The sequence below is a fragment of the Amphiura filiformis genome, chromosome 20 (genome assembly GCF_039555335.1).
Source record: "Amphiura filiformis chromosome 20, Afil_fr2py, whole genome shotgun sequence".
Classification (NCBI taxonomy): domain Eukaryota; kingdom Metazoa; phylum Echinodermata; class Ophiuroidea; order Amphilepidida; family Amphiuridae; genus Amphiura; species Amphiura filiformis.
Window position 1 is genome coordinate 15,074,644 of NC_092647.1, and position 27,960 is coordinate 15,102,603.

The window sequence follows — 27,960 nt, forward strand, 5'->3', positions numbered from 1 at the left end:
ATAAATTTAGAATTAATTCTGATTAATTAGTCATCAGTTCTTTAATTATAAGCATCGAAACAGCATCAACTGTCGATCCAAAGATCGAACAAATTTGTTCCTGATGCCTTAATAAGATCTTATGGCAGGCATACACTTTCTTCACTTTTTTGTCAACTTTCAAATTGTTCAAATTTTGACTCCAATAAGGATGCCCCATCCACTGTGTCTTTATATAACACTACACCACCACTGCCCACTGGTCATGATAGACCCTATCCATCATTCCCGGTAATGAAGGATGTTCATATGCTAGAAGTAGGTTTTTATGATTTCATCAATATTATTTCTGCCTTTCGCAAAATGGTTCACTTTTATTGACAACAAGAACTGTCTTAATAAATACTATTGGTTCTGATAGACCCTATCCACCATTCCTGGTAATGTAGGATGTTCATATGCTAGAAGTAGGTTTTATGATTCCATCAATATTATTTCTGCCTTTCGGCAAAATGGTTCACTTTTATTGACAACAAGAACTTTCTTAAAAAAAGACAACGCCATATATTATGAAGATCATAATTTTCATATTTACCAGGTCTAATAGGGTACATTGTTCAATACTATGCATGTATTGTATAATTTATGACCATATCATATAGGCCCTGAAAACTTTATTTGTCGTCCGATTTTCCCTGTTGAAAAGACAAAATTGATGTTTTATACATTATACAGTTTTATACAATTATTTTATTAACCTTAACCGACCTGGGTACTACAAAACATTACAAACAACTTCACTGCGCATATGTGTGTATCCCACGGGATATGATGATATAATCACCCTAAGTGATATAAAGGCACACTTTCGCTGGCCCGGCCTGGGTAAGACCATGGAAGAAAGAGATGAGAAGGAACCACAACGACTTCGATCGGCCAAGTTTTAATCCGCTTTTCTATTGACGCATGAAAAGAAAAGCTATCATTGGTACTTACTTTCATGTATGATCCATTTACCGCGATCGATGCTTGGCAAAATCATTACTGGAAAAAATTTATAACAAACCCATCCACGAACAAACAAACGCTACCCAGAAGTAAGATTATGGAATTTCACTGATGCTCTGAACATGTATAGTAGCTTTGTTTTGGGATCTACAGTCAAACTGTTTTCTTTATCGTGTTGTGTAGAAAATGTCCTATAAAACATCGAAAAGGTAATCAAAATCGGCCGTTTTTTTGCTGAGTTTCATCTTTAGCAAATAAGGTAAGATTTTGGTGACTTTTTCGATGAAAAATAGATGTAAAATGTTCTTAAATAATGCACAATGTTCGGTTGAGTCCGGTACATAAAACCTGTTTAATTTAATAGTTTATATGTGTATAATCGTAACTAGCTAACTTTCGTTTCAGTGCCAAAGACTGCCAACTCTGAGAAAAAAGTCATCAAAGTTCGGAAAAATTGGGCAAAATGGAAGAAAAAGATGTAGGCCATCAATGACCGATGATCACGTCACCAAAGAAAATCCTATAGGGTGCTTGCACGGAAGGTCATTAGTTCAAATCATCCTTCACACGCGCTCCAGAAGACATGCAAATACATGGAATACAATACCAATCACCTATTTAACGCTGGGTATTGATCAAAGTAAATCCTCATGAATAACAATGTCAATGAAATGTCGGTAAAGGGAGTGGACAAAGTGAATGCGTTCGTTGTGGTTCCTTCTTATCTCTTTCTTCCATGGTAAGACCTTGGCATGCGAGGGGTCTCGGGTCCAAATCCCACTCAGAGCAAACAACTTCTTTGTTTGTTTTCTCTCTTTATTCCTCTCTTATTTCCCTTCCAATTACCAAAAAGCCCTTCGGGCATTAGTTTAGGGTTAATAACATCCTACGTGACATATGACCTACCATCAAGTCTGCAGACATCAGACCACTTGGTTCACTCAGATAGCAGACAGACTATGGAATATCCTACATGACATATGACTTACCATCAGGTCCACAGACATCAGATCATTTGGTCCACTGTGACCACTCAGATAGCAGACAGACTATAGAATATCCTACATGACATATGACTTACCATCAGGCCCACAGACATCAGAGCATTTGGTCCACTGTGACCACTCAGATAGCAGACAGTCTATAGAACATCCTACATGACATTTGACTTACCATCAGGTCCACAGACATCTGAGCATTTGGTCCACTGTGACCACTCAGATAGCAGACAGTCTATAGAACATCCTACATGACATTTCCCTTCCAGAGGTTGATTGAATGGTGCTAACCGCTGTATGACAAGAAATAATACAATAAGAAGATTAGTAAATTACCAGGTGCATACATTTGTTGCCATCAGAAGGGTGGCTCTTGAACACAGTATGAAACAAAACCATGAATACCCCTTTAAGAGGTTTTATTTGTGGTTCATAAAAAAAAGACAAATTCAATCTCTTTTAACATATTTGCAAAATGACCTCATCAGAGCTCATTTTATAGTGACAGCGGACAATATATATAAATTGTTATTAAAACACTTGAATATATTCTTGCAACACTCCGATGTAAGACACCAATCTTATTAAAACACTCCAATGTAAAACAGCATATTAGTAAAACACTCAATAGTATAAGGCCAGATATTATTAATACACTCCACTCATATTATATGTAAGGGGCTGTAAGTATAAGGTATGTCCACATGGAGGGCTTATTGCTTAAGCAACGCAATTCTCAAGCAAAAACTTGTGTGATTTGTCTTGAGGATTCCAATCCATAAGTTTGACCCCAAATTTATCCCAAAGAAATTTAGGGGATTTTGTGATCCCCCGAGGGATCCACGAGTCCTACTTCTATAAGTGAACAAACCATTTTGCGATTTCCAAGTGCTATGAATTATATTTAATAGGGTTCAATTTGGCGCTACACGAGATGGGTAACAGTAAGCTTCTGGTTGTAATCCCAAAGCTGTCATCATCAGGTATCACAAACTCAAGGATACCAGTCTTTAGAAGAGTTGTGTGGACACGCAGTCAGAAATGACTTAGGAATTGCAATTCTTGAGTATGCCGATCCTCAAGAATTTTATAACCGTCTGAACACCCCCTATAATTTACATATAAGATGACATAATTACTCAAATCATGCTTAAATATAAATGGTTTTGTACTAGGTCATGATACAAATATGTGCATTGACATTCTCAAACAGAGGAACTCAATGATCCTTCCCACATATGCGATTGGGTGGGAGATAGGCATTTGGACTTACTTGATGAGAGCATTGGGTGAAAACTTAAGTCAAAAACATCCATACAGAAGGCTTGAGTATTTGATTGAAAAACAAGTTAATAAAAAAATTGCCATTCGAGTTGAAAAGAATTGGTTCTTGGGTGACAGATCCAAGGAGGAATATGGCCCGGGAATAAGGGGTCATTGGCTGATCGCTCTGCTAAAAAGTTGCCCTTAACAGCCCAACATACACTCCAATATTGAAGTTCCCCCCCTGGCCACAACTTTTTGTAACATCATCTCACCTCTTCACAGTAAGACATATCCACCACATTTCCAGCTTCATTCTTCTCCTTACATTGCAGTATCCTAGTCATTGTCCCTTCACCGCATACAGCGCCAGGCTTCAGCTCACATGTACTCCATGCCGTCACATTCCAAACATACTCATAACAATTAATACCCAACATGCATTGCTGCTGTTCCATCTCGTCCAGACATAGGTTCTCTTCTTCTTCCGGTGGTAGCTCGCGGATGATTTCTCGTGTTCGATGTCTGAAGGAGACCAAGTTGCAATTCTGGAAATAATAAGAAATTGATTAACTCACTGATGCTATACGATCAAGTGTCACATACATATGAAATGGGCTATTTTAGTTGAAATCCCTACCCCCATGGAAGATTTTGGAAATATGTTAAATAGGGGGAGTATGTTTTTCAAATGTAATTAGTCAGGGTTAATCATTTTGAAACCAATACTCCCTCTGTATTCTAGCTTTACCCATATCTCTCCCACAACTGGAGTGAGTATTTCAAATGAAAGCTATACCCAATTGTCTATTCGATTCATAACTCATACTCCCTCTGTGGAAGACTTTAGACAAATCTTCCACAAGGGTAGTGTGGATTTTAAATGGAATAGCCCAAGGTACCTTTATAGAACAATAAAAACCATTATAAAATGAATGGCGCTCGGTAAATTTTAAAACGCTTCGGTAACTTTTCTCTAAAATCAGTTTCTCATAACATATGTAAGTTACAGGATCCCCCAATCTTCAGATTTTTGGCACATATCATTTTTGTGAAAATTCATGAATACCGACATCTTGTTTTCCTATTCATTTGTATGGAGTGAATGCTTATCTAGATACTCTTTGGTGATACGATGTGTAATGGCTGCGCCCATGTACCCCATGGTGATATATAAATAGCTATTTATAAATAGTGAATACAGGACTGTCTGTGCATAATGACCTTTTTACACTACATGGAAGGTGCTCTTGAAATGCCTCCATAGCCTAGATTAACCAGCCCTATGAATACTATTCTATTACCCACAGGACCCATTATTCAAAATCTTGCACTGTGATTTGTTGAAACACGTCACATGAAAGACCATTAATTAGCAATAAAGTGGCCAGGGCAACGAACTTAATGTTCTTCTCGCATCACAGCGCACAGCAAAGCGCGATGCAGTATATTAGCGTCATTACAAATTCTACGCAAAGCATTACGCTTGGTTACACGTTCTGCAATACTCGCTATCACTTAAGCTTTGGCTACGCATCGGCGCTCCACCTTGAGGTAAATAACTTGAAATATTTGGGCAAAAAATGTGATATTTTCACTGTAAATCGCACTATTTTGTGATAATAGAATAGAAATAAAGGGTAATGCATTATCCTTTACATGCAAATAATGTGTCCTCTGCAGTAAAAACGTTTAAATTATTTATGTGTTTACTGCCTCGGACACATTATTTGTATGTAAAGGATAATGCATTACCCTTTATTTCTTAATTATTCTGCTAAATACGACAAGTTTAACATCATTTGCATGATTCGTCGGTCGCAACACATAGTGGCGTATAGCCATTTTCCAAATTTTCCGTTTCACATAGTGGCGTATAGGTTTAGAGCTAGCTAATATCCTATAATAGTTATTCTTTGTTAACTATTAAAGATACAGTTTAATAGTTTGAACCTTAAACTTTAATTTTAAACGGAATCGGGCCACTGAGAGATAACAGTGGAGGAGTATCGACTCCGTTAGTAGTAGCATATCCTTCAAAAACGTTTTGCTCGGAGATGTAGTTTGTCCTTCACGTACGCCACTATGTGTTGCGACCGACGGATTTTAGTGCATGTGAACAATTCTATGCTATCACTATTTGGATGTCTCTGCCTGTCACTAACCACACCTAATGAAGAATGTCATCAATGGCCAGCTACTCTGTCAACTTACCCCTGGACAAATGGACCATTCTCCCCACTCGCTGACGACACACTCTCCCGGACACGGTTTCGTGCATTCTCTTGTTTCTTCTGGTTTGCTGTCCAAATCACACATACTGTGATTTGTCCAGCCCATAAAACCAGACGGACTTTTCATGATGCACCTACAATAATAAACATTATATATAGTACACCATAATATGTGAGTGGACACTACGAATGAGCCGTAAACTCGGCAAATAGTATTCTGAGATACAGTATACAAATATATACTGCCATGAGAGGTTCTGGTTAAAACTATGGGCCCGAGGTGAGATCAATAGTACTATTTTCCTGAGGCGCAGCCCGAAGGAAAATAGTATTAATTGATCTCAACGAGGGACCATAGTTTTAACCAGAACCTCGAATAAAGGCAGTATATATTTGTTTTATATACTTCATTAATAATTATATTCTTTGTTCATTGATTGATTAAAAGACAATTAGTTGACGTTTTGACTCTCCAGCTTCTATCCTGAGTGAACAGCACGACCAATTTAAGCACAACCTATATTTTGCCCTTCGAAAATCGAATAGTCTAAACTCGGGCTAACCAATTACAGCAGCGCGAAATCATGCTATGGCAGTTTCGCATGCGTAAACTGTTCCGTCATCGAATGCGCGCACGCTGAAGGCATGGTCAAAAGTACTATTTACGGCTTGGAGGTACTATTTACGGCTCATCCGGGACATTGAAAATACTATTTACGGTTTAGAGGTACTATTTACGGATAAGAGTACTGATGGTAGAACTATTTTTGGTCATGTGATCCACTTTTAACCAATCAATGAACAAGAATATATTAATGAAGTATATAATGCAAAATATGCGTGAAAGTCGTATTCATAGGTGTCTCAATTAGGCGCGACATGTTTCTCATTTGATAGCATTTAAACCAATCAATAATCCTATTGCTGAAGAGGATAATAATCTTCTACAGTAGAATGATTAAATAGCTCTAGTCTTTGTATGCTTTAGCTAAATCCTGTTCAAGTGGTGGGTTACAATTGCATTGTATTTTGTCTAGGTATGTTTAACCAACAATAAACAATGAGAGGACATTCCTGAACCTCGTTGACTTGGGATGATTTGAAAAGACCGCCAATTATGACTTTATTACCAGCAATGTGAAAAAAAAGACACATGTAAAACCGAAAAAAGGGTACCATTTTGTTGAAGGAGCAGAGTTCAATAAACCATCACCCCCGCTTCTGGATATCGTTTGTAGTCAAATGATATACTATTTTAAAGCTTATGATATATATATATTCTAAACACAAAATAAAACAAAATTGACCGGGGCCGAGTTTACGGCTGAGTCGTCGTGTCCAGTCACAAATGTTCTACAGTTAAAAACAGTGGCTTAGGAAGATTTTCAACATGGGGGGGGGGGGGCTGATGGCCTGTTCAAGGGGTGGGGAGTCAGAAATTTTTGCAAAAATAATATGCTTTTTCCAGTATTTTATCACATTGTTTACCTCACTTGGGGTATGAAGAGTATTAAATCCTAGCACCAAAATTATTGAGGGGGCTGAGCCAGACTTAGCATCGATGGTCAATCGAAAGGTCAAACTAATTTGTTTCTATTGCCTAAGAATGCTAAGATTTTCCCTGCAATACAAGTGAAACAAATTACAGGGCTTTTGTACTTTCTATATTTGACAATCAACTGGGTCAGTTGAATATATCATATTTTTAATGTTTTCTCTTGTTTGTTTCCCCTCATTTGTTTTATTAGGCCTACGTACATTTCAATAATTTTTTAATGTTGATTTAATGTTATTAAAATGTTATTAAAATCTTATGACCTAAACGTGTGCAATATTTATTATGTTTTAAACACATTTTTGTGTTTACTGGGTATCTTATTAGTCCTTCTTGTTATTTGAAAATAGCAGTAAAGGATTGGATAAATATTGCAATTGCAATTGCAATTGCATTTCTGTGGGTCTTATGGTACGGCAAAAAAGTGGCAAAATGAGTTACTTTTCCAATCTGAGAGACATCTCAAGAATGACAAAATCTATCAAGTTGAAACTGTATAATTCATATTTCTTAGAACATCTACATCCAAAGCCATGTTTATTTGTTCACATTGCTACTGTGAATATTACAAAATTAAAAAGATCCTAAAACTTTTCAGTCCTAAACTGAAATACTGATAATATCCCTTGGCAAAACCAATTGGCTATTCCAGATGAAATCCTTACATCCCCTATGGAAGACACAACCTTAATCTTCCACACAGGGAGTGTGAATTTCAAATGGGGTTACCTGAAATATACACCCCCTGTGTAGGAGATGAAGACCATGTCTTCCATAGAGGGTGTATGGATTTCAACCGGAATAACCTGTTTACCTGACAGTTCTCCTCTGGAAGCCGCCAGATCCGCAGGTAGCATTTTCAGGTGCATTGTTGTAATCTAAATTACATTCCCTCCACATCTCAGCACTCCAGTAGTACTCCACGTTACTATCATTAAATAACTGACACGGCTTGTTCTCATAAAGCTAAATTGGAAATGGATGATAATAGTTACAATAGTATTGTTCTGTCCTGGTTGTACTGGATCTCCAAGAGAACATCACAACAAAGGCCTAAAAAATAATTGTTTGATTGGCGTAACATGAAAAAAAAAAATAGGGTAGGTCGGTCGGCAATTTAAAAAAAAAATTTACACGCATTTTAAGCATTTCTTTTTTTTTTAATTTTAATCTTTTTTGATTTTTTTATTCATTTTTTGCAAAAAATAAGAAAAAAAGTCTAGGGTCAGGTCTATTTTTAGGGTCAGTCGGGTTACGCCAATCAAACAATTTTTTAGGCCCAACAATTGATGCACCAATGGCAAAACGCAATAAACAATGTCACTGACTCCGTGTTATGTTATTCTCATGCAAGAAATTATTAAATTTGTTTGTTTATTTAAAAAAATCTTAAAGTATTGAAAGCTCTTCTTGATGATGCCTGATTCAAAATGTACACTACAAGATTTTGATTTGGGCAATTCTCCACTATTGTTTTTAGGACAATTTATCCCCAAATACATCCAACTCATTACTTACATATCCTTCTCCATCATGCGCAGGACACGGCCTCCCATTGTTGCCATTCCGAGGCCTATCCAGGATCTCCCGTCGTCTAGTTCTCTGTCCGACACTCTCTGTCACTTGACTACATTCACCCCATTCAGACCAAGGACTTAGCTGGCAATCACGTGGACATGCTATATCGCACACAGACTTTGTGAACTCTTCTGCAGAAAAAAAAATTATCAATAATGATTAGATATATTCACAATATATTTAATTTTCCCCATAAACAAACGGCTCTTTTCAGAACCACCAAAACTCCCAATTACAATTAGGCCCTAAGCATCAAAACCATCAAGGTCATATCAAGGTTAATGATACCAAAATTATATAAATTATATAAGTGATCAATAATGATAAAGATTAGATATATTCACAATATGTGACACGATCAAGGGAAATGAGTCGGATGTCGCTAATATTGATTTTGAGATATTGGCAAAGAAAGTGTTAAAATTCTTTTGTTTTATATTGTTTTCAGTAATTGATAAATTGATGTAACTTCACAAAGAAAATTCGTATCAACATGGGGTTTTCAGTCTCTGAAAGCGCTAAATGTCCTCTTTAGAAACATGTGAAAAACTCATTTTCAACCAGGGTCGACATGTGACTCATTCCCTTTGATCATGTCACATATAAGTGATCTTGTTCGTGACCCGGGGGGGTATTCAAGTTTGGTTTTGGTAGGGGTGTGCTGCTGAGAATTTGAAAGTGGGCCCATCAATATACAAATCTTTCAAGAAATTTGGACCCATAGATATACCAAAAGTCAAAAATTTTTGGCCAAATTTAACCCAAATTGTCTTAGTTTTTACAAATTTTCAAAAAAAAGTTTGGTGAAAATTTGAACATTTTGGCTAGATTGAGGCAAAATTGAGCTATGTTTCGAAAAAATTGAGAACATTTTGAAAAAAAGGACCCATCCATATACCAATTCTATTTCTATTTAATTGTATGGGTATTGGGTAATATGTGACATGATCAAGGGGAATGAGTCGCATGTCGACCCTGGTCGAAAATGAGTTCTAAAAATGTTTCTAAAGAGGACATTTAGAGTTTTCAGAAACTGAAAACTCCATGTTGATACGACTTTTCTTTGTGAAGTTGTGTTAATTTGTCGATCGCTGAAATCAATATTAGCGACATCCGACTCATTTCCCTTGATCGTGTCACATATTAGCTTATTCTGTTTATATGCTTTGGGGATTTAGATCTGAATATTTTCCCAAATTTTGTTTAACACCAACAATTTTGCTTTCTTTTGGGGGAGGGGGAGCATGGGCAAAGTCAATTTCAGCATTGGGCAACAATCTGAAAATCAGCTTAAAATTGTACAACATTTGCTCAAAGTTGTGGAATTTGTTCATGACTTTTGTTTTGATAAGAGGGCGGACAAAACCCAATTAAGACTTGGGCATTTATGGGGGCATTCAAAATGCCTGCTAGAGAGCATACACAAGAACATGGCCTGTAGGTCCACTCATGTATAAAATTTGTAAGCATCCGCGTGAAATAACTTTTTAAAATGACCCTAAGCGAGGATGTCATAAACTAACCCTAAATGAGAATTTTACTCAAACAAAAACAACCTAAGGGAAGAATTGGTTTGAAATTTGCCCCCAAACAAAGAGAGATATTGCCCCTAAACAATGATAGACATTGCATGTGTTGGTATGAGTGTCATTCCATGATGATGAACGGCTATTTCTGGTGCTGTTGAAGTCGGCTCCAAATTTTTAAAAATCTGGATTGAAAATCACTCGGAAACCACTCTTTTGTGCCAAATAACTTAGTAAATATGTCACCACTAATGGCTGTTAATTGGGTAATTTTACAAAACTACCCTAAGCGAGGATCGTTCTTAAAAAAATCACCCCTGTTTTGAGACCCTAATCGCGGATCCTCGTTTTGCTTTTCAAAACCACCCTAAAGTCATGTTTTCTTTCACGTGGATGCTTACAACTTTTCGGGGACACTGGGCTATTCCAGTTGAAATCCACACTACGCCTGTGGAAGATTTGAAATATCTTCCACAGAGGGAGTATGTTGTTTAAATGTAATTCTTAGTCAGTGGGAGTGGTCTATACGTAGACACATAATCTGATTGGACAATCGCATGATTTTGGGTGTCGTCTATCAGGCCGTAGACGACCCCACATCATCATAAGTGTTGATAACGCGTAACACGCTTTCGTAGATGTCTTGGCGTATGTATTGCGTTGTATCGTGAGGCGCAGTGCGGAATACTCACACGCTAGCAGTACAGCGCAACAAAAGATGTGAAGTTGTAAACAAGTTTAGTTCATTTTAGGAAAAGGGAGTTTTTATGATGGTAACTTAATTTTTGCTTTAAAAATAGTTTACAGTTATTAAAATTTTAAATATTTAACTGACTAAGAATGAGAATAAACGATAGGAATTTTTATTTTGCCTATCCTCTACCTATGATAGACGACAGGCAGGTCTAATATTTTTATCGTAGTGGATACCGGCTGCGCCAGCATCCACTACTCAAAATATTGGACCTGCCTGTCGTCTATCATAGGTAGAGGATAAGCAAAATAAAAATTCCTATCGTTTATTCTCTGATTAGTCAGGGTTAATCATTTTGAAATCCATACTCCCGCTGTATTATGGCTTTACATATATCTTCCACAACTGGAGTGAGTATTTCAAATGGAAGTTACCTAATTGTCTATTTTATTTAAAATTCATACTCCCTCTGTGGCAATCTTTAGCCAAATCTTCCACAGGTGGAGTGTGGATTTTAAACGGAATATCCCATTAATCAACTCACCTGAATCCGAGCCACAGTAGGAGAAAGGCATAATTCTTTCATTTTCATCCCGGCATTGCCGAGCTCTGTATCTGAGCCCAAACCCACAGTCGCCCAAGGCAGAATTTGCATTCAGGATACAATTTGATTCTCTACCAGCAGGAACCAGTTCAAACGTCGGACATGTACAAGACCGGTACTCTATAAGAGCATGGTTTGACCCATCATTGCATTCCGCTTTCTTACGACTTTTACCTGAAAGAAAACATGTAAAGACAAATTGAAGTAACAGTAATTATGTTAGGGACAAAATCAAAACTCGACCGGAGGTTGACCACAGGTTCCGTCCGGTTGCTATTGCTCTAAACAATGGCAACTGGATGGAAGCGGCGGTCAACCGCCGGTCAAGTTTTGATTTCATCCAGTATCAGTGTCCAGTCTCCAGCAGAGATAAACTCTGAATGTTGCATCTGATATCATCTTTGAGGGGCGTGGCACGGGGGCGTGGCAAGTTTCTACACTCAATGGATGAAGTGCTTATGGTGACCCAGATCCATGGAGGCCGTCAGCCTTTTCCGCGGGATCCGCCATCTTGTGGGTACTGCCGTTCTGCATGTCATGCGTTAGACATTACGCCCCCGATTACGTGGAAGTCGTGTGACGCACATTTTCAGTCAAGTGTCAATGCGGTGATCTTAGCAACAAGGCACTCTGTACCCACAAGATGGCGGCGTTGACGTCATCACAATGACTACCTCTATAACGTATTAGATTGACAAGACATCCAATCATAGCATGGTTCTACTTGTGACAGCAAGCCCCTGAGAGTAAATTTCAATGATGCATGATGACTTTTCCCAGTTCATTTTAACCAGCGATTCCTGCTGTTGTTTTGGTTCCATGCTAGCACCCCGGTACACGCATACAGGCCGCCATCTTGGGTTTTGGGGGTTACCAGCACCCCAAACGTGTCCAGCACCATAACTACATGTTCAGCATTGCATACAGTACGCGCAAATGGCGTCTTACATACCTGTACAAATTATTTGACTAGCTGTCATATTCCAATTAATTAATCCCTGGTGACAGTTCAAATGATTCAATTTTAGCCACATGTAATACTTACTGTGTAATTAACATATAACATCAAAATTGACGAGAGTCAGTATCAACAACAATTATCTGTGTATATTGAGCTCGGTTTTTCACTCTGTGCTACACTCTGTGTCTGATTGTGATTATCATGGGATATTGGCAAAGGCTGTACCACAGAGCATATGGCCACCCTAAAATATTTAAGGCTGGTTTCTTGAAGCATGGCTAGTGGTCAGGCTTCCTAAGCCATCAGGCTTAAGCCCACATTAATCCTATATACCAGTGCTTACAATTTCTCATCATACATTTAATACCTAGAAAAATAAATCAATAAAATGTGTCCACATTGACATAGGAAGCGGAGAACTAGCCAAGCTTTGAGAAACTGGACCTTAGAGTATGATTCCTTACCACTTGATTTCCTTCTCCTTATTTGTTCTCCCTGGCAATTGTTTTGGCAATCTGTCCATTTTCCCCATTCCTTAAACTCGCAATCATCATCACATGGCAGATGACATGGCTCCGATGAGGCCGGCATAGGACCACTGTATTTCAAACACTCGTCTACACCATAAGGATATAGCCGTCTTTACGCTCTAGCGGATCTCTGTGGAAGCAAAAGATTCAAATTTAGTTAAAGGCTTGAGCTTTGGATCTATTAATTACCTATTAATGATAAATTAGGCAGTTTGGTGAATTGGTAAGGCTAAAAACTTTTACGGCCTACATTATTTCGGAGCAAGGTTTTTTTGCGATGCAAAGAATAAAGTTGTCCGCACGCCAATAAAACGTTTTGGTTTTTACGTAAAGGGTGTCAAATTAAGTTAATTAGTTTCAAAAATCCCATTCCACACTGTTGATCTTCTTCATTCAGCCTTGGGATATCATTCTCCTCTGACACTAATTTACACAGAGACCTACCTCTAGTTTTGAGTCCCATTCCACACTTCTGATCATCTTCATTTAATCTTGGTATACCATTCTCCTCTGATACTGGTTTACACAGACTCCAATCGCTTGGTATCCAATTAAACTTAAAACAATGACTTGGAACGATACATAAACGATTCTCCGTTAAAGCAGGACAGACAGCGCCACCACTGACAGCATGTTTTAGGATGTAACGCTGCCTTGTCTGGAAGAAATTATCTCCTCTACCTGAAATTCACACGATAAGGCCAAAAAAAAAAAAAAAAAAAAATAAATAAAACATTTTTCACTTCCCGCTCCTCAGATGAAGGCCTGACCAATATTTTTTTTTTTTTTTTCAATTTTTTTTTTTTTTTTATAAAAATAAGTAAAATTCAATTTTTTGTATCTCTGGACCTCTTTCATGGTTGAAAATTAAAAAAAGTCCACCAAATCATTAAAAGACTATGACATGAACACAAATTATAACTTTAACTGCATATTAAAGAAACAAAATTTTTTTTTTTAAGTCACCATGAATGATTGTAGCATTTAGCTCTAGCAAGGTCCAGAAATACGCAAATCCGAAAAAAAAAATTTAAAAAAAAAAAGAAATCCGCCCGCCCGCACATCCTCTTTCAAAGCTGTGGAGGACAAACAAACAATTATTTTTTTTGGGCCTAAGAAGATGCAATACCTTACTATCAATTGTAATTGCGATGCATATTCTTACTTGTAAAGTCAAGATTGGAACAATTTGGAAAACCAGATGCAGTGAGCATCAGGTAAAATATTTTCCTAACACCTCTGCTTTTTGGGACTTCACAATAATGACAATAATGAAAAGAAAAGTGCAAATACTCGTAAATGTTCATAATTATTTTGATCTTGTCTTATAATACAGATTTGGGTTCAGGCTAAAAAGTTGCACTAGTGTTATTGTTGATATCAATTCTAAACAGGGTCATCCGTAAACAAATGACAGCTGCCTTCAGAAAACTTAAGATTTGAAAAGGTCTGTTAACTCCCTGAGCACTACCTGCTGATCTAACATGCCTCTGATTGGTCAATTACATGATATCTTTACTTTAATCACCAATCAGAATGGAGCTTTGCAAATAATTCACCCCAATGTTATTGCATAGTGAAGTTATACTAACAATATTGCTGATTGGTTCAATTGATAATGGAAACTTCTTTTTAGCCAATTGGCAGGTAGTTCTCATGGGGTTAAGGAGGGGGTCACTAAGAGTGACCCTTCCTGCCCATTCAGATACACTTACCTTCAGGACATGTCTCTGGACAAGGTGACCACTCCCCAAATTCACTGACCTCACAGTCAGTTGGACAGGGGATTTTACATTGTTGGCTGATAGGTGGCTTGTTCATATCGCTGCATCTGTTGTAAAATAAATAAATAAACAGATCAGACGTGAGCATATTTGTAAACAGTGACATGATATTCATTGGTTTTTTGTACAATATTTTGCATACCTAATAACTTATCATATTAAGTAGCTCAATTTATTCCGAATAAAAATCTCACACTGACACAGATACATTTTACTTCCCACAATAAATGTGTTTCAGTTTCCTATGCTTGTAGGCTATACAGTTCAAAATGTGTTATAGACCCCGTTTACACAGAGCCTGAAGTCGGCTGAAGTCAACTTTGAACGAACTCAACTTCATTTGTGGGTAAACAGGGTTGGCACATTTTGAACTCGACTTCAGAAGTCGACTTCAAATGATGACCCAGAGCAACATTTGTCAAACTCAAAGTCGACTTCAAAATTTTGTAGCGTAAACAAACACGTAATTTGAAGCATGAGCAAGTGATGGCATAAAAGTTGAATTCACAATTTGTTTTGAAATTGGCTACTGTGTAAACACCCCGGCAAGAAATAATTTATCCTATCCTTAGTCGCAATCTGAATTTGAAGTCACAACTGAAGTTGACTTCTCTCTGTGTAAACGGGGTCTTAATATTACCAGAAAGTACCTCAATAAACACATCCTTATCTTGCAAATGATGATACTTTATTGACTTACAACCCCTGTTCATCTTCTGCACAGTTTATCTATGCTTGCTCCAAAAAAAAGTCAAAATCTTAATTTTGTGAATTTTGATGAATTATAGAGTGTCCTGGTCAGGCAAATTACTAAGTGCCGGTTTCTCGAAGCTTCGCTAGTAGTCAGGTTTCCAAAGCCATCAGGCTTATTCCCAATTAGTCCTATATACCATTGCTTACAATTTCACATTTCACATCGTACATCATTTAGGAAGAAAAATCAATAAAATAGATCCATATTGGTAGGGCTAGCCTGCTGGCTTAGAAAGCCTGACCACTAGCCAAACTTCGAGAAATCGGACCTAAGTGTGGAGCAGTTAGTCAAAAGTACCACAAATATTTGTGTGTGCCTTTATAATAATGCTGTTACCAGATTGGTTTATTATTATGTTCTCAGAATCTTCCTTCCTATACTTTGTACAGAGTTGAAGAGTCCAATATAATCAACACTTGGACTCAAAACTTGGACTGTGTTGCAAAGTTTTTTTGACCAAAACTCATTTTTGACCAAAAATCAAATTTTGACCAAAAATCACATTTTTGCCCAAAAAAATCACATTTTTGACCAAAAATCACATTTTTTATCAAAAGTCATGTTTTTGACCAAGAAAAGATTCTGAAAACATAATAATGACAAAATTCGGTGTTTTTTACACCCAATATTGATTGGTCTCGCTATGAGTTTAAATATATTGGACTCGACTATGTCTCATCCAATAATTTAAAACTCATAGCTTGACCAATAAATTTGTGTATTGGGTTCAAACCATCCAATTTTATATCAGTGTTGTACCTTTTATCAGGTGCCTCCTTAAAGTTGCTGACTCTCACACACACTGACTCCTGTATTCTGGTCTGACGCCCTACTCCACATGTTATACCTTCAATCAAGTGATTAGGGGGAATGTGATATGCAGTGTTTACACTCTGACATGCAGTCCACCCAGTAGCCATCCATGCAAAACCAACACAACTATGACTGTTGCACAGTCTCTCTTCTACAAGCTCCTCATCAGGACATTCCTTTGAACCTGCCGTGAACAAAGAAACAAACAAAACTTGAAGTTATCAAAACTGTACAAAATTTGTGTTTTTTCTACAATAGCCAGTGTGGTAAAATTATTATTGAATGTTCAAGTTGCAACTGTGAGCGTTGATTGAAAGTAAGATCCATATCCTTCTGTAGAGAATGGATAGGTTTTGACATGCAATGTCTGCACAACCACACTAGCACTGACTGTACATGTGTGCATATTTGTGAGATGTCATGTCACAAGGAGACACTTTTGGGCAGGTTATCAATTTTGAGGTTCTTACATATCTTAAATATAGACATATTTTGCTCCATAACACCGTTGTCCCCAATGAAATCGGACATTCCTAAGCGAAGATATTGAGTTAAATAAGTTATGCTATAATAAAATTGGAAATTGAGATATCGGCCTTTAGAAATATTATTGACATGTTGAAAGTAGGAATTACCTTGACAAATGTCTCAAAAAATACATGATGCCAGTTATATTCTGGTCTGGAACTATCAGACAATATTTTAAACATTAATAACATCACAAATTCGTAAGAAACCCAAATTGTGAAAAAATCACCTAAAGCAGATTTTTGGCTATTTCTCCATTTACGATCCTGCCCAAAAGTGTCTCCTTTTGACATGACACGTCACATTTATGCTAGACAATCAGAGACACAGTGAACACCGCTGAAAACAAACCTGGTTTATTCCTGGCCAGTATTGATCTACGTCTGGTTTCTGTTCCTCCTTTACCACACGACTGTGAGCAAGCACTCCAGGGTCCCCATTCAGTGAGTACACAATCATCTGGACATGGGATAGTACATGGCTGCTCTACCATTGGCTTATCTTCAGAGATTGTGGAAGCACAGTCACGATCACTGACAGGTGTCTGTAGACAAAACACAAATTCATTCAGTAACATGGTCCTTCACCTTAAAGGTCCGTAACCCGATCGACAGCATCATCCCCGATTTTTTCATTGTTGATGAGGTTTTGGTATCACATAATAGATACTATTTTTCTCATTACTATCCTGAAATTTGACGCTCCAAGTCGATGTATTTCGGAGAAATCATGAAACACAGCGGTTTTACAGGTATACCAGTTGTTAGCATTTTACACGACACGGGAGTTTTGGGTAGTCATAGAATGAAATCGGAATAGATTCGGAAGACTTCACCCCAGTACCAATTAGTCATAAAAATACATCAAATAGGCCCCTAATGTCAAACTATAGATGGCGCTATAATGATATAAAACAAAAAACAAAAATAAAGAAATACATAAGAGGCGAAATAAATAAGGAAACATGACCTATATTGTCAAGCATGATATGAGGAATATGAAAAAAATTATGAGAGCACCTCCCCCCCATTAAAAAATTAGTTAAAAAATAAAACAAAGAAAAATCATAAATATGTGAAAATGTGCATCATATAGCTAAAAATAAAGAAATAATTAAGCGAAGTAAATACAGCATGGGCTATCTTGTCAAGAATGATAATGAGCGCAGTGATATGTAATGTTTTTTAAGATTAATCAGTATGAATAGAGGGTATAAAAGTGTACAGGGCGAGCGGTTTTCAGTACCAAGGCGAACACTTCCTGTTTCCACCGGGACATGCGCTTCGGCCGTTGTTTGAGATGCCTGACCAGAATGCAATGCACGCGTACCAGTGTATTGGCTTGCTAATATGCTAATTATTCACATTTATGCTGAAATTGTTCCCGTTTTCTCACATAGATTGATAAAGGGGACAATATTTGACATTGTGTGTAAGTTTGAAGAGAATCCATATCCTAAACCGATAGGGTTACCCCCCTTTAAAGGAAAAACATATTTATTTTAGGAGCCAAATGAACAAATACATTAGTGTACACACATCTAGCCAACTGTTTTCAAAATACTGCCAAACAAGGTGAAAATGTCTTTCTTCATCTTTTCTGGTAGCTCCAAGTACATATCTTTTTCATAAGTTGTAATAGTAATAAAAAGTGTCAGAGCTTTTTCGAAAAGAGAAGGGGGACCATCCCTGGTTCTGATATTTGCACGCAATCCTAGGTTTCAGGGTAAGTTGGCGAGAGTACGACCGGTGGACAGTTGAAGCTGCCGACTCAACTCAACACAACTCAATGAAATGAAATGTGTGACAGGGCTAGCTATTTAGATTTGTTTTTAATAGCCCATAGTTTTGACATTGATTTCATGGTTGTACATGGTGATAGACAGCTGCAGGGTGGGGCTAATTCTATATCAATGTTACTAAAATGTGACTCTTGCATATAACTATCCATGGCTTCAAAATTTGGAACTGTTGCTTAAACATTATGGTCTCTTCTCATTACACAACAGGTAGTAAGACATTGTGACTCTTGTATATCAATGTCCTCAAAATCAGTTATAGGCAGCTTTCCCCTTCAGTGTTGCCAAAACTTTTCAGCGTCAAGGCGCAGCACATTGGCTCGCCAGGCTGTTGTAAAGGAGTCTCAAGTACCCCAATTTTTAAGCACCCAATACTGGATATTTGGGCGGATTGACCCACATTAAGAACGCAAATCAACCAATTGGGCGGAAAAGCACTTTATAAATCAGCTAAATTGAAAAGAAAATACATCAGACTACTGCCACAACCTGACTTGTGCAAAGTAGCCCAATTTTAGGCAAGTAGCGGCACAATTTTTGGAGTAGCAACAAATGATAGCCAAGTAGCCCAATTGAGCACCTAAGGCACGGCATTGGCATCACTGTTCTCCTTTGCCCCTCCTTGGCTATGTCACTTGGTCCATCACAAACAATATGCACTTCATAAGGTTCTTAATCCATACATGGTAAAGGGAGTCTTGCACTACACAGCCCCCTTCCAAGATTATCTAGTGATACACTCCTTCAGGTGCGGTTTGCTTATCTTACCCAGTGGTGTGACTCTAGTTGGTAGCGCCCGGGGCAAGAAACAAAATTGGTGCCCCTACCCCCCACCTGAGAATATCTTAGATGTGAGAGTGTATTTTAATAATAAGACATTATGAAATTGCAATCATGGTCATGCATGCCAAATGGTAGGTTCAATATTTTTTTAAGTGAGGCCGATTTGGCGCCCCCCTAGTGGTAGCGCCAGGGGCACATTGCCCCCTTGCCCCCCTAGTTATGCCACTGATCTTACCCTATCAGGTCCAACACAAGTCACTCTATGTTGTTGAGTTCCTTCACCACAATAGTCACCAGTTTTGATAATACACTCTTCAATAGGTTCCATGGCCCATTCATAACACATGTGAATGTCACAGGGTAAAAACTCTGCTAAATGAGGACACTCTTGACCACCGATATCTGGTTGCATCATTATATCTCTGGTTCGAATTCGATGTCCTGCATGGAAGAAACAAACAAATAATACATATTTGCATTGGTATATCTTGGATTTGGGATCCCTTTTGACTTTTTAAAATTTTTACATTATGTTGTATTCAGACATTTTAATGTCAAAATTATGTAAAAATTATGTAAAAATTATGTAAAAATTATGTAAAAATTATATAAAAATTATGTAAAAATTATGTAAAAATTATGTAAAAATTATATAAAAATTATGTAAAAATTGCCCTGACAAACACAACAAATTTAGATGATTCCATTTAGGTTTGAAAAAAAATCAACCAATTTCATATTACAAAATCGTACATTATGGCTTTAAGTCCCAACATTAACAGCCCTTGTAAATGCACAGGAGTCCAATCAAGTTCAAACATACATACTCCCACCTTAGAGGCATGCACATTATTCATTCTTGGAATCATAATATTGAAGATAATTACTGTATTTCGTCAAATAGTCGCCCCCCCCCCCAAATAAATACCCCCCACCACTTTGTTCAACCAAGATGTTTCAAAAATTCCGATATTTCCATGCTATCTTGTGTAGTAAGCTTACCAAGTTGCTCACATGGTTGATAATAGCAGCAATAAATGGCGAAAATCTGCATCGGCAACCCGGAAGTGAACCAAAAGTCAGTGTCAAAAGTTCATAGTTCGTCATTTTAGCGTGACTTTTAAGCTTACCTAATGATTTTAACGGGAATTGTCGTGCTAAAAATGACCTCTAACAAACGCCCCCCTTGGGAAAATGTAACGCCCCCGGGGGCGTTTATTTGACGAAATACGGTAGGTTCTTAATCAGTGTTGTCAAAATGGTCCACAATTTGTGACAGTAATAACAGACGGATCACTGCACAGAGATGTCACAGGCTGTCCCAAAAAAATCCTGAACTTGCAAAGCGTAGCGAGCGAAGCTCTCGCGCAACACGGCGGGGGGGTCCGGGGCGGCTTAAGGGCCCCCCGCCCCAAGCCAGATGGTTTCTGCACATTTAGCACCACAGTAAAGGCCATTTCAGAGGGTAAAAAGAACAGTTCAAAGCTCCTGGCTTGTTCTAAACTTAAGCATTTAACTCTTGGTCCAGGGCCACTCAAAAAGCGAAAAAAAATTAAAAAAAAAATTAAAAAAAATTATTTTTTTTTTTTTTTTTGAAAATCCGAATTTTAAATCCGAAATGTGACATCTCTGAAGTCTGCAGTAATATTATCCTGCTAAGTGATATTCAAATAGAAACAAGTTTATAACTGCTTTGACACCTTACAAGCATGCTCTGAAACATTAGAAGGTCATATGAACAGCACTGTGTGATACGAAAATACTACTTTTCAGTGTTCTGTTGTGAACTTGAGTGCTTTAAACATTCAAAGCAGAATTACATATAATTCATTGATAAGATTTTCACTTAAATGACCAATGATTGCTCCAATCAAGATCAGATTTTGAAGTCCAAAAGAAGTGCACATGCACATAAGGTTGAATATGGTAATTTGTCTGTATTAAGGTGGGTCAGAAGGGCGCATGATCTAGCATTGTTTGTACTCAAAGGAATGGTATGAGTTCTGTATAAAGATCCCATGGCTTGGGTGTCACTTACACCCCATGTGCATGATTTTCTTTTGAAGTTTTGACATATATCATTGGCTTTAACTCAAGAACCACAAGACCTATGGAAATATATATGTGATTATTTGCTTCCTTGACTCATATTTTGTAAGATCAATGGTTTAATATTAAGAAGTACACTGCAGTTCTTTAGTTAAGGGCTACAACTGGATAAATATGGCTCCTGCCATAACACTCGCCTTAACCCCCTGAGCACTACCTGCCAATCTAACATTGCCTCTGATTGGTCAATTAAATGATCTTCATTTTAATCACCAATCAGAATGGAGCTTTGCAAATAATTCACTCCAATTTTTTGTGGGTAGTGAAATTATTGTAACAATGTTGCTGATTGGTCCAATTGATAATGAAAACATCTTTTTGACCAATAGGCATGTAGTTCTCACGGGGTTAATTACGGGTGTTCCAACCTACCTTTCTCTCTTTTGTATGATTGTACCGAGCATGATGTAGTCTTGCATCCACTCCATGGTCCCCAGGCAGATACTTTGCAGTCTTTTGGGCATGGCACACTGCACTCTCCATTTGATGGTGGTTTACTGGAAGATTCACATAACTCATCTGGCACTGGTGTGAAAACTGCAGACAGGAGACACAGAGGTAAATGTTGTGTCAAACTTTATGTACATAAATTTGATACAATGGTGCTATATATAGGCTATATCATGCAAACTATCAAGTATAGACAACAAGATTCTATTAGGCCAAAAAAAAAAAGGTTTGTCTCAAAGCTCACAGGCATGCATTTTAAAATTCGTGAGATTTGGAAAAAAAAAGAAATGCGGATTTTTTTATTTCAAAAAAATTTTTTTATAGTTTTTCCAGAAAAATTCGCGAAAATCGGATTTTTTTTCTCTCCAAATACCATGAAAAAAGTCGAGAATAAAAAAAATATAAAAAAATCGCATTTCGCATTTGTTTTCAAACCACTTGTGAGCTTTGAGACATACCATTATTATTTTTTGGCCTTATTAAAATAATATTTTGCTGTGAAATCTACTAACACTCACTATCCATCCAGCATTATCAGATGGCATATGTCTATGCTTATATCCTTGTCAGTGTATATCATGACAACCCATCACACAGGCCACATTGCATTATATCCTTAATGTTTTCTTCTTAAAACTTGCAACAGATACTGGTGAGTATAGTTGTTCTACAAATTTGAATTCTGACATGACAGAGAGTACATCATGGTGTTGATACCATCCCTACCCCACACCCATTGGTCACCAGGGTGTTGATACCATCCCTACCCCACACCCATTGGTCAGCCTACCTATGTCATTCATCCTTAGGGGCGGATTTAAGGGGGAGGGTGCACACCCGGCACCCCCAATTTTTGCCGAGTAGCGCTTGACTTTGTGTATTTTTACAGAGCGGTGCTTGACTTTGAGTGGGCACCGAGCCACAGCAGCGGTGGCTCAGCGCCCTCTATTGAAAATTCCTGGATCTGCCCCTGATCCTAGTACATGAGACATGCCTCTTATGTAGACTCTGACATGACAGGGTACACCAGGGTTCAGGGTGGTAGGCCTGTAGCTAGTACCTCAGGAAAAATAGTTTCCCCTATTTCTCCATGGTCAGCCTACCTGTGTCATTCATCCTAATACAGTAGACATGCCTCTTATGTAAGCCTCCTCCACACAGGGTCCTGTTTTTGGCATACTCTACAGCCTGACGTTGTGACATGACTGCTGACACACTGCATTCACTCCAGCCTCCCGTATGCCATGTGTACCTGGACAAATATAACAGGGAAAACAATAAGTAAGGTGTCTAATTATGAATTACTGATACACTTAAGGCGGCATGCAGGATCACTCAAAGCATTGTTTTTCGTTGTATCTTTAAAAGTAATGATGATAAGTCCTGGTGATAAGTACATAAAAGAATACATTATCAGAAAAGAAATGAAAGTCAGTTGATATGTGAATGCACCAAGGTATCCAACTCATCTGGATTTGCCAGCATGTCAAATCTTACCCTCATGGAAAGAAAGACACTCTACCAACTATGTTCAGCTTCAAATTTAAAGGATGAAAGATCGAAGCAAATAATTAAGGTGGTATTGGAGGCATTATGGAAGTGGTCTAAGCATGTTTTAAACAGACTAATAAGTTGAGTAGAGCAAAGCACACTTATCAATATGCCTTTTGTTTGAAACAAATCAGACATGGTTTTCAAATTATATCAATTTATATTTTCTTTGTATCTTATTGTTTTTATCAATAATCAACAAAGTTAATGATTTAAAAGGACTGGAAAGGCTCATTAATATGTAATTTTTTTGCCAATATTTTGCCAAAAATCAATGCATTAATGTTCAAGGTACTTTTATTTTGCATACTTTTGTCCTGAAACTTGGTCAAAGTGTTTCTAATGTGTTCCAATGCATTATATAGTGAAGCCGCCCCTAATTTGCACATTTGCCTAATTAATTAGCATTTATGCAAATTAGCTAATGTATTATGGAAACCGTATGTCCGATTTGCTCCAAACAAAAGGCATATTGATCAGTGCACTCTATCCTACGCAATTAATCTGTTTAAAACATGCTCAAAGCATTTCCTAATTTCTAGAAAATGCCTCCAATACCACCTTAATAGAATCAAAATCTTGCATGTTTGAATGGCACCAGAAATGGTTAAGCACAGCGGTGTTTTATTACATTGTTTCTTCCATATTACAATGAATTTATGGAGAATGGGCAATCTATTTTTAAAAAAACATCAGCCAGCATACTTTGAGATAATTAAAAGACCTGTGACCTAACTCATCGTGGGTGTTGAATTCAACAACTTCAAGTGACAAAAACAATTACTGGAATGAGATGAGGAGCAGTAGTAAAAAGTGACCTGGTGACCTTGAATTATTTCATCCTCATCGGACACATCTGACCCTATTACCATCAGATAAAATTATTTATAGTATATGCCATGCAGGTTTACAAACGTAGGGTCTTGATAACTGATTTTGTCACAAAAACAGGGTCTTTGGAGCTGGAGGTGAATCTTTTCTGAAAATGCTAAAAGAGCATGACAGGGTGCAAAATACATGGCACAGGATCCACAACTAACTATAAACAGGGGTCTTGGAGAGTAGGAGCATGAAAAGGGTGTAATCACCAGGGTGTCATCACAATGGTGGCAGTGCACCCCCTCCCTACACCCTCAATTTTCATCAGAACATATAAAATGGTGGTAACATAGTTACCAGAAAATTTCAAAAAGTGGCAGAAAATAATACAAAAAATTACCATGATTGGCACCTTTTTTATGTGTAATTATCATTTTGTTTTTGTCCATCGCTCATATTACATATTAGTGCATCAAAAGACTATTTTTGTAGCCAGAAACACATAATGTACCCCTGCTAATATTTAATTTGCAGAAATTTACAGACATTTGTTCAAATTAGCTTGTTAGTTCTTAGAAAAGCTGAATTATTTCTATGGCCTGATTTTCACGGTCAAATTTAGAATGCTTTCAGTTTGAGTGTCCTGCCCTTAATTATGCCATTTTATTGGTTTAGTTGTTCTTGAAATCAATTTATTATTGCTTGTGAATTTACACCAGCAATAATCCAAAAATAGATGTCATTCTATCAAAACCAACCACAACTAAAACTGATATTTCTTTGCTCTAGTTGTAAACCCATATAAATCAAATGTGATTAAACAAAACACAGAGTCACCCCAAAATGAAAAACAAACAGAGATGGCAAGAAATAATTTGCCTTTAAAAACCAGCCAACAACCTCTAAATAATTTACTTTTCAAAAATAGCCTAATGGATAGTGAGGCAGCCCTCTTTTCCAGCTTAAACCCTCAAGTAATAACATTCCCTCACCGGAATTCACCTTTCACATTTTCCAAACAAGGAGGAAGATTTGTTTTTGCTCCTCATACAAGCCCACTTTATACTAAAATATATATGATGGGTACATAGGCAGCAATTTGGAAATGGCTGCACAAGTAGTGCATGCTATTAACTTGAATCCGGTGGATGTTTAGTGATTTCTTTTAGCGGGATTTATGATTTATGACTTTTACTTATACTTTTCACTTAGGCCATCTATAAAATAACCCTTTTGATGTGAATAACAAAAAGCAGACGGCAGTTCAAAATTTTTTTTTTGAAAATTCAACAAATTCATATTTAAGTGACCATTTTGAAAATCTTTTACAAACATTCCAAGTTTTGATTAAGTAATTTTTAGAAGTCCAAGTTTTGAGATATTTTGTCAAAATATCAAGAGCTATCTTAAGAACCAATGAACCAATACTGGGCTTGTTTGTACTCATTTTTATGCATTTTTCATGCTGATTCCAAATATGGTCATGAAAATTTACAATTCTGATTTTAAAAAAAAATTTAAACTTTTCGTCTCGGCAGTCGACACCAGCATGGAGAGAGTTAATAAGCATAATAAGGGTGACAAGTGACTTTGTAGTGCATCAGGTTTATAGACAAATTTTCTCTGGCAGTTTTATGCTGATGGAAGTTCCTCCTTCACTTTATGGTCCAAGACTATATCCCAAGTAATGTTTTATCTATGCTCTTATAATGTCAGAATGTTTAAAGCTTCAATGCTTGTTTCACACATTTTTTACATTATATTCTTGCTATAATAATTTTAGTTCAACTTTCCCTTGTTTTCTGCCTCCATTTTCCATCTCTCTTTCTTTCTCTCCCCTTTTTGCCAAATCATAATAGTGATGCATACAGAGTGATGCGACCAAATTTGTGTGAATTTTGTCCCCACTACCAGTGGTGGCGCTACGGGGAAAATATTTTTCTTGCCCCCCCACTTTTGAGGCAAAACCCCAAAATCACGTAAATTTCCACTTTTTATGCGGCAATGTTGCAAAAATTTGCCAATTTTGCCCCCCCCCCCTGAAATTCACTTTGCCCGCCCCCAATGCCCCAAAAAATTCCTGGTGCTACCACTGCCCACTAACACTAGTCCTAGAATTTTTTTATATCACTAGTAGAGGGAAACCCCCTATTTTTATCCTCTCTCACCCCGATATATGCTTCCTTAAAAGGTAGAAAGAGTAGATTCTCTCATAAATAGTGCGGACTCATAACTTTCACCTATACTTTCTGTGGCTATTTTGGATTGTCCCCACTTTTTTAAAAACTCTCTCTATATGCATGTAAAATGACAAGATACATGGGAACCCCACTCTTAAAAACGGTGTCTTTCTCATTTTTAGTGGGGACTTCGCAATGTCCCCACTTGCAAAAATTATCCCCACTAATACAGTGAAAAGCATCATGAATGTCCCTGAATTAAAGATTCACGAGCTCTCTCTCTGCCCCTAACTCTCTTCTCTCCTATTTACCCCATGATTTATGTATCTTCTCTCTCTCTCCCTTTCTCTCTCTCTTGTCATATCCACTCTCTGAATTATGAATCCACACATGAAGATGAACATAGAAATGTATCCTGCCTTAGTATCAATTTTCCTTTACGTTTTAAAATAATTTCTTGTCAGACAAATCTGCTCCTTTGCAATCCTCCCACGATATTACCAGGGTTGCCAAACCCGCGATTTGGCAGCCCAATTTGGCGACTTCTGAAAATTTTCTCTGTGACTTTTGACAAATTCCTATCCCATAGAATCCAATGGTTAGGAAAAAAATTGGGTGACTTTTTCAACATTGGCTCCCGCAACTTCCGGTAGTTTCCTGCCCCATAGAAACCAATGGTGAAGAGAAAAATTGGGCGACTTTTGGATTATTTGACCCGTGATTCGGGTTGAATTCTTTTGGCAACCCTGGATATCACTAGCATCAGGTGTAAGGTAACGCAACTAAGATGGTAATACATTAAATTTGCAATGCTGCATAAAGGATTTGCATACAACAGAAGTCTGTAGTCACAAAAAGTTACCTAACATCTTGGAAACTTTTATGTAAAATGAGGTAACATAAGAATCCCTGAACCAATGTTATGCATGGTTGTACTCAAATCAATGCATAACTTCATTCTGATTACAAATATGGCCACCATATTGCACAATTCAAAACTTTTTTTAGAAATTTTTGTTCATTATTTTGACCATTTTGGAACCTTGTAACATGTGCAAAGGGTATAATACAGCAGACAGAGAAATAGTCCTAATCACTCATGTTGTTGTAAACTAAATAAGATGTTTCACAGCTTGGCATTGTATAAAACATTAATTTCACACAAATCACAAAGTGGGCGATACAAGCTCGTTATAAATTATGCCAGGTATTATTATACACCGTTGAGTAATCACCTTTTTAAAATGTCAACTGGTGAATCTGACACAAACGTGGGTAACTTTGGTAGTTCATCATTTTTATGAGTGTACTTCATATCATGACCAGGACTATGTAGTTCTTTTCCTACATGCAATTTGTACATTTAAAAAAAAAAGGCTTCAGCACTGATGTTTTAACATCAGAAGGTGTTAAAACACCTTCTTCAATCCTACATGATTGTCACCCACCACCACCACTGCC

The 27,960-nt window shown here is 37.3% G+C and overlaps 1 protein-coding gene across 1 annotated transcript in view; it reads right to left on the bottom strand.

The window, feature by feature from the left end:
- Positions 1-27,960, bottom strand: part of LOC140142142 (thrombospondin type-1 domain-containing protein 7B-like) — a 240,153-nt gene that overhangs the window by 10,069 nt on the left and 202,124 nt on the right. The window contains exons 8-21 of the mRNA XM_072164108.1: positions 23,053-23,201; positions 21,872-22,036; positions 19,626-19,831; positions 17,161-17,353; positions 16,228-16,465; positions 14,646-14,761; positions 13,375-13,611; positions 12,865-13,044; positions 11,380-11,613; positions 8,556-8,746; positions 7,852-8,003; positions 5,463-5,616; positions 3,524-3,796; positions 2,161-2,278 (exon numbers count right to left, since the gene is read on the bottom strand). Coding sequence (XP_072020209.1) covers positions 2,161-2,278; positions 3,524-3,796; positions 5,463-5,616; positions 7,852-8,003; positions 8,556-8,746; positions 11,380-11,613; positions 12,865-13,044; positions 13,375-13,611; positions 14,646-14,761; positions 16,228-16,465; positions 17,161-17,353; positions 19,626-19,831; positions 21,872-22,036; positions 23,053-23,201 — 2,606 coding nt within the window. The remainder of the gene's footprint in view (positions 1-2,160; positions 2,279-3,523; positions 3,797-5,462; positions 5,617-7,851; positions 8,004-8,555; positions 8,747-11,379; positions 11,614-12,864; positions 13,045-13,374; positions 13,612-14,645; positions 14,762-16,227; positions 16,466-17,160; positions 17,354-19,625; positions 19,832-21,871; positions 22,037-23,052; positions 23,202-27,960) is intronic.